The 8,239-nt window shown below is 47.8% G+C and overlaps 1 protein-coding gene across 1 annotated transcript in view; it reads right to left on the bottom strand.

Annotated features, from left to right (window-relative positions):
- Nucleotides 1-1,069, bottom strand: part of dand5 (DAN domain family, member 5) — a 1,211-nt gene extending 142 nt beyond the window's left edge. The window contains exons 1-2 of the mRNA XM_056585347.1: nt 578-1,069; nt 1-152 (exon numbers count right to left, since the gene is read on the bottom strand). The exon at nt 1-152 is cut by the window's left edge and continues 142 nt beyond it. Coding sequence (XP_056441322.1) covers nt 1-152; nt 578-1,069 — 644 coding nt within the window. The remainder of the gene's footprint in view (nt 153-577) is intronic.
- Between the last annotated feature and the right edge of the window lie 7,170 nt (nt 1,070-8,239).

Below are 8,239 nucleotides of genomic sequence, written 5' to 3'. Positions count from 1 at the left end.
GTCCGGGAGGGGGAGCAGCGGGAGCAGCCCCCCCGCCGCACCCGGCCCCCCGCCTCCTCCAGCCCCCCCGTCGGGACGAACAGCGAGCTGCACTGGCCGAAGCACAGCTTGTTGTGCACGGTGACCGCCTCGCACCCCTCCACCATCACCCTCTGCAGCGGGGGGGGGGGGGAGAGACACACACAATGCTCAACGACGGCCTCTATGTCAGCGGACACATGATACGGCTTCACACAGGTTAAACAACCACGCGAAGACCACTGTGTCTTGATGGATTGATGGAGTAAGACCGGAGGTAAGGAAGTAAGGGGATCGTGTCTGCAGGATATGTTCACTTCCCTTAGTTCATTAATGACATTGTACATAACGTACTACCGACTTGCTTCTTTAATAAGGCTTTAAAGTTTAAGGCTTACATCGACTTTAAACCATTTCAATATTTTTCTTACATAGCGATAACAAGAGATCATTAAAAAGGATATATATTAACACAGTGTTACTAGATAGAAACCAATTAGAACTATCATCTAAAGCATGAGAATGAGAGCCAGAGAACGCCATGGGGGCCTGGTGTTACCTGGGGGAAGGGGATGGCTCTGCAGGTCTGCTGCCGGGCCTCCTTCAGGCTGAGCGCCAGAGACACCTTCCCGCTGTGTTGCTCCTTGCTGACTGCCTGCTGCCACATCTGCAGCCCCTGCCTCTTCCTGGCCTCCAGCCCCCGGGGGCTCTCCTTCTCCCTGGGGGGGGGCGGCGGAGCACCAGCCTGCACCCCTGCTGGGCCCGCTCGTCCCCGGGACAGGAAGGCCGGGAAGGGCCTCCGGGGGCCCCCTCTGTGGGCGATGGGCGCCCGCTTCAAGAGCCCCGAGCCCCGGGCCGGGAGGTTCGAGTCCAGGCGGACCACCTTGACCACCCCGCGATGGAGCATGAGGCCGGGGGGTTCAGGGGGGCCGCTCCCCGAGGACTCCAGGGTGGTGGTCAGGGTGCTGTCTATAGTATGGTGAGGCGAAGTCGAGGCTGATGGGGCCCACAATGACAGCAACAGCAAGACATAGCAGGGGCAAACAGCCATGGTCGCGGCACGTGGTAGAAAAACGATTTGCAAAAAAATGCACAAAGAAATGATACTGATTATCCAGGAGGACCTTGCAGGCGATGGTGTACCACTGTGGCTGATGGGATGGTCTTATACAGTCTGGAGACAGCTCTCACCTGCATTTTAAAAGCTCAGAAGGCGTGAGAATTCCCACACATGAGCTGATGTCACACCTACACTAAAGCATCCACATCCAGGATAATTGACACAAAAGGGGATTACGTTTTGGAGTGTTGGAATAGAGCAATAAAAAGCATCTCAGAGGAGGGACCTCATCTGTCATCAGAGGCGCCTTCATCCCCATACCCTGCTTTCAAGAGGCTATGGATAAAGGATAAAGAAAGGAAATCGTATATAAAATAGTTTGTAAGTAAGTAAGTTGTTAACGGGTAACAGAACCTTTGTTTATATCAATAGTGATAACTGTAGTAGTGTTTTTGTTACATACATCAGATAGATCTTATGGCATTAACAAAAATATGTCGTACTCTAGTTCCTGGAAAAGTATGTATTTTAATACATACAGCAGGCAATAGCTATAAAATGACAATATCTAAAGGGATATAGAGGAGATTGTTTTTCCTATTTACCATTTGTTCAAATATGAATTCATCCAGCTGCCTGAGTTTAGTTGTCTCTTTCAGTTCCGACTCGGGAGTCCCAATACAACAATAAAACCTGCTTATCGTCACCTCCTACACTCAAGCACTTAAAAGGAATGCATGAGTTTATGTTGAGGGTGTCAGAAGCAACACTCCCATCCATCAGATCCACCTTGCTGGCCACCCCCCCCCCCCTTCTCCTCTATTGACACCCCATCACAACACCCATAAGGCTGCTGGCTGCTCTCTAGACGGCGACCGGATCACAGGCAGCGGTCGGCCGTCACCCAGCCGTCTGCATGTGAGGCCAGGTGACACAACCTGCTCAGAGAGGCCTCCCCACGGGAACACTCCAACCATGGAGGAGCCCTCCATGGTTGTGTTCCCAGGGTCACGGCTGAGCGTTACGACCACAGGTAAGGAGCCGCGAGACAGGGAAGAGGTTAATGACCTGTGGCCGGTTAGGGGGGGGGGGGGGGTCACTAATGCTTTAGAAAGCTGAGAGGTCAACCATTTCCCTACATTGTATTTGCTGAGAAAATCAATGAAACGCTCTGTAATATATATGCTGTATATATATTATATCATTATAGTGGAATTAGATTGAGATTTGTTTAAATTGTCCAATATAATGTTGCTGCTCATTTGGGGATTTAAGGCTCCTACAATAATAATAGTTATGCTAAAGATAATAGTTTATTATTATTTAAAAGTACAGCATTTCTGGTTAGGTTTCAATGAAGGGGGACTTCAGACGTTCTGAATTGCAGTATAAAGACAAAAAAGAATGGGAAACATTGGTCTTGATTTACGGTAGCCATGTCTATCTGCAGATGTTGGTTAAGCCCACAAGATAGCGCCATTTACCAAACGTATATTTTCACCTTCCGAGGACGGTGAATCAGATGGTGCCTTTTGTTTAACAAATGATTGCCGAATGTTCTATGTTTTATTATTATATTCAACAATCACACCCGCACGCACGCACGCGCGCGCACGCACGCACGCACTCACACGCACACACGCACACACAGAAGCGTTCTTGTTAGACATGGGGAAAAAATAACAAAACCTTTGCCCGACCTTCAGAGAATACTGCTGTGTTGTGTTTACTGTGGTCACTATTCTGACACTTTCTCATGCATGTAACAATGTTGATTGAAGTAGGCTAGGTAATATATTTTTACTTTTTTATGGCTTTTGAAATGTTCAAAAACGAAAAAAAAAAAAAGAAAGAAAATAATCACACTTTGATCTAGCTGTGGTGAAAATCTCTGAGATATGGTTATAGTTGACCAGCTATATACTGAGCTATAGATGACCAGCTATATACCCAGCTATAGGCAGCTATAGGTGACCAGATATAGATGACTCTTTAGATGACCAGATAAAGATGACCAGCTATAGGTGACCAGCTATAAATGATCAGCTAAAGACCTAGCTATAAATTACCAGCTATATGCTATGGATGACAGCTATAGATGACAGCTATTGATAAGGGGTCACCAATCTTTGTGAAGCTGAGAGCCTCTTGATATACGGACACCTGCCAAGTAGTTCCAGTCAGATTGTCTGTTCAGCCTTCAAAACGAGAGCTGGTGAATGGTGAATAATGCATTAAACTGTAATCAGAAAATGTGGTTATATCTGTAGACCCTAAAGTATCTGTGGTATAAAGGCTGGGACGAATTTCCAATTATAAATATGTACACTGTATGTTGAAAGTATAGACCGTCGCGATTCCCATTGAAATGAAAGGTGATTATTCTTCAAAACGAGAACTGGTAAATTGTGAAAAATGAATCAAACTGTAATCAGACAACGCAGTTCAATATGTACACACCATAATGTTATTTCTCTGGCTCATAGCTCAGTGGACTAGCATACCTCCATTGCCAAGTGGTATCTAAGGCCAATCCTATTTACTGGAGGAGTGAACAACGTTTACAATTATAAATAAGGCATTTAGCAGACACATTTATCCAAAGCGACTTACATCGGTTAAGTCACACATTGACACACCAACGGCAGAGTCAACCATGCACGGCGACAGCCAGCTCATCAGGAGCAGTTAGGATTAAGTGTCTTGCTCAGGGACACATCAACACTCAGCTAGGAGGAGCCTGGGATCGAACTAACAACCTATCCGTTACAAGACAACTGCTCTACCACCTGAGCTAAGCCGACCCCGATTCCGATGCCTTAGAACCTTACGTGATGGTAATGATGTTTCAAGGGAATTGGTCAAATCCTCAGGCGTCACCAGGGAAACAAAGTTATTGATTTTGAACAACTTCATATTTGGATTGTAAAACGCATGAAAATATAAATGAATGAATTTAATTTCTTTGGCAAGTGACCATGGTATAAGCGGGATAATGCCCTTCAAGGTGTCCAAAACATGTTTGATCGATCGTAATTAAAGGGGACTACTTTTTGAGGGAGATGAACTCAAACAGAGTATACATTTAATAAGCATGCAATATGAATAAGAGAAAGCATAATTATTAAAGTATTTGAATTGTTTTATTAGGTTGGCAAGCAAGAAGTAGTATAAACGGGATAATCACCTCAAGGCAGGGCAAGAAAGTTTATATGCCCGGCTCGTGGAAGGTAACCCGTCCACGAGCCGGGCATATCAAACTGTTTATTGCCCTCCCTTGAGGTGATTATCTCTTACAAAATGAACAGTAATAGATGACCCGCTATAGATGACCAGCTATAGACCTAGCTATTGACCTAGCTATAGATAGTCCTTGCTATAGTACTAGCTATAGACCTAGATTACCAGCTATAAATGACCAGCTATAGACCTCACATAAATATACAGCTGTAGACTTAGCTATAAATGACCAGCTATAGAATACCAGCTATAGAATACCCGCTAGAGATGACCTGCTATAGATGAACAGCTATAGACCAGACATAGATGAACAGCTGTAGACCTAGCTATAGACCTAGACATAGATGACCAGCTATGGATGACCACCAGGCGTCTTCCCTTTGTTGCTTTTTGAATTTGATTGGCAGGTGGCAAGTTTATTGGTGTGATGTAACTTTTTTGAATTACTAATGAAACATAGCAACACCATCACTTGATTCATTATTGTCATTATAAAGATACAGAACCAATACAATAAATCATGTATGATACACAATATCTTATTTTTAGATTATTATCTGCCACAAAAAGTCTCTCACACACACACACAGACACACACACACACACACACACTGTTCCGTTTTCTCCCCACGGAAGGGGTAACCCGGTGTACAAAGGAAATTACTCGGTATTCCACTTTTGTTTGTTTATTCTTTAACAAAGGGAAAGCAGGTAATAAATCAAGTGGCTGCACACCGGGTCAAAGTTATGTGCCAATAATACAACTCTTGCGCCACCTTCTTATTGGGCGAACACCGGTCACATGGACCCACAGCACACCGTTCTCTTAAAGAGGCACTACACCATTGGGCTGCCGAGCCTCAGACGTTCATCAACAACTCAACTAAGTAAATAAGAAACAACAAAACTACACAAACGGCAGACCTCCACAGAAAACACAACACCTCCCACTTAAGTTGCTGATCTTATGATCCAGGCAACTTACCAAAATCAATGAAAGGACCCCTTAGTGACACCCTTATTATTATTTTTTTTTCTTCTTCTTTTTTTTTTTTTTTTTTTTTATGCCCATGTGGAAGTGTAGGTGTCCAATGTCCAAGTCAATCACATCCCTTTGGCAGTTGTGTGGTGCACTGCCTGGGGATATGCATGCTCTTACCTCTTCATGAGTGAGCAATGTGATGGGCATGGTGGCAGCGCTAGGCTTGCACCAACCAGCCAACAAGGGGTACGGGTGGTGACTGGGGTTTGGGCGAGGTAGGGTTGGGTAGGTGTGTGACAAGGGGATTGGGCGGTGTGCAGAATGAGAGGGGTTCTGGGTTGTGTCGCGGAACTTGACACCGCCTTGAGCTTCGAGAGCTACATCTTTGAAAGCTGTTGATCTTTCTTCCGCAGACAGGCATGGTCTTGCCTCCCACTTTGACTCAACTGGGGCCTGGCTGTTGCCACCCAGCCAGATTTCCACTGCTCGTCTTATCCAGGCGATGGTCCCGCACAACCGTGTCAGTGGACTGAATCTTCGGGGGACCACAAGGTGCACAAGCGCAACGCTGGTTGGGCCCGACCATTTCCTGGGCAGGGCTCTTGCTGTGACAAGGGCCGAGAACGCCTTCCTCCGAAGTTCCCCAATCTCATCAGTGACAGAGGGGTTGAACTCTCTAGCGGTTTTCACAGGCCAATCTGTTTCAGGCAGCTTCAAAAATCCAGGGCCTTCCTGCCAGACTGATCCCTCGGCAAGCTCCTCAGGGGATGCTCTCCTTGTGATGGGGTCGGCGGTATTGTCTCTTCCTTCGACCCACCTCCAGTTGTCCACTGGTCCAGCCTTTTGGATTTCTCCAATCTGGTTCGCAAAAAATGTCTGAGAGCCATAGCTATCCTTCTGGATGGCTCCCAGGATTGTCTGACTATCGACAAAATGGATCCACTGTTCGACCTTGATGTAGCAGTGCTTCTTGAAGTATTTCTTCAGGCGGGTTGCAAAGACAGCCCCACAAAGCTCTGCTTTAATGACATCACCTTTCTGGTCTAGAGGGGTGAGCTTGGCCTTTGATTCGACCAGCTTCACTACGACTCCATCTTGTTCCGTCTCCCACCGAAGGTAAAGAACGGCTCCGTAGGAAGTTTCGCTCCCGTCGGAAAACGTGATCCCATCGGGCGGCCTATGGCTCATGGGGTGTGAGGCTCCTATCAAATCTGACTTGGCCAAGCCTTACATACTGCTCAAAGAGCTTTATTGCAGCCTCTCGAAGACGTGTCGAGAGAGGATCATCCCAGGTGTCCTTGGAGGGACGGTCTCTTCCTGCTTCCTGAAAGGACTCTCTTATGAGCATCACTCCTCGTTGCTTGGCAGGTGAGGCCAGGCCGATGGGGTCATAGAACCCTGCGACCTGACTCAGCAGCATGCGCCTGGTGAGAGGGTCGGGGGTGCCGTCTCTGATCTCATCCTCCCGTAGATCCAGCCCGGTTCTCATCTTTCCTCGCCTCTTTGAAAAGTTCACAGACGTTAGCACACGGAGTTTGTCAGATTCGGGTTCGTATCCCACTCCCAATGCCTTATTCTCTTCGTCCCGCATCTGGTTGGGGATTATCAGGGTCTTTGGCTCTGTCGACCCGACGTTGTTGGGGTCAGTGGATTTTTCACTCCTCCCACTTTGGCCTGTCAGGACCCAGGGCTTGAGGGAGAAACCCCCTGCTTTTAGGATCTCCTCCACTCCTTTGGTCATTTTAATCAGGGTTTGGAAGTCATCATGTGACGTCAATATGTCGTCCACGTAGCAGTCCTCTGTCAGGATCCGGCGTTCTGCAACCATGGATGCAAACTGGGGCAGGTTTGCCGTCTCTCTCATGGCAACCTGAGCGATGCAACCGGCAGGCTTGTCGCCGATGTTGACCCTGACGACGGCAAACACACCGATTTCATCATCGGGGTTATCCCTCCAGAGGAATCGATGGAGGTGTACCTCCTCGTCCTTCAGCCACACTGAATTATACATTTTTTTAACATCACCAAGAGCAGCGTACAATCGGCTCCTGAACCTCAGGAGGACGCCTCGGATTTGGTTGAGGACATCAGGGCCTTTGTGCAGAAGGTTGTTCAGGCTCATCCCTTTAAACTCCTGGCTACTGTTCCAGACTATCCTCACTGGCGTTGAGCTAGAATGAGGATTCGGGGCGACCAGATGGCTGATGTACCAGATCGGCCCCTTCCAGCCCTCAATCTCTTTCTTTGTGAGCTTGATGGCTGCTCCTCTTGATACCATCTCGCGGATCTGCTCTCCATATGCCGCTTTCCATACAGGTTCCCTTGCCAGTCGAGCCTCGGTGTTCCGGAAGGTTGCTTCCACTGCTCAGCGGTTATCTGGCAGAATCGCTGGGTCGGCCTTCCATGGGTAGGCCGCATCCCAGTGTGGGGCGTCACTGTGCTTTTCTACTAGCACATAAGAGAGGCAGTCCTTTATTTTCTCTAACTCCCTTTCTTCTCCAAGGGTCATATCTTTGCCTCCCGGGGGACACTTGCTGCACTTGCAGCTCCCGCATTTCGGGTCACATGCTGCTCCAATACTGTCCCACTTGAACCACTCAAACACCTCTTTATTCGTGGCAGTGGTGCTGCTGAGTGTCACTTTTTCCATCCTCGTTGGGTCCTCGTCACTCAGGTCTATGGTGTCCACCAGGACCTCCTTGTACACCCTTGAGGATGTTCTCATGGACCTTGCAAAGTGGGTTTCGAACTGGTGCAGCGTGAGGTCGACCATCTCGAAGAGATCAGGGTGAGTACCGCCAACAGTTTTGCCCAGTGGGCCGTCCCAGAGGACTAGATCTCCCTCCATCTTGAACGGCTGTGGAACTAGGTGTCCTTCCCTGTGGCTGATCAAAAGATCTATGTTCTCAGGACGGACCAGTTCTTCTGCAGCGACGTCG

This window comes from Gadus chalcogrammus, chromosome 3 (assembly GCF_026213295.1).
Source record: "Gadus chalcogrammus isolate NIFS_2021 chromosome 3, NIFS_Gcha_1.0, whole genome shotgun sequence".
Lineage (NCBI taxonomy): Eukaryota > Metazoa > Chordata > Actinopteri > Gadiformes > Gadidae > Gadus > Gadus chalcogrammus.
This window is presented reverse-complemented; position numbering and strand designations above follow the sequence as displayed.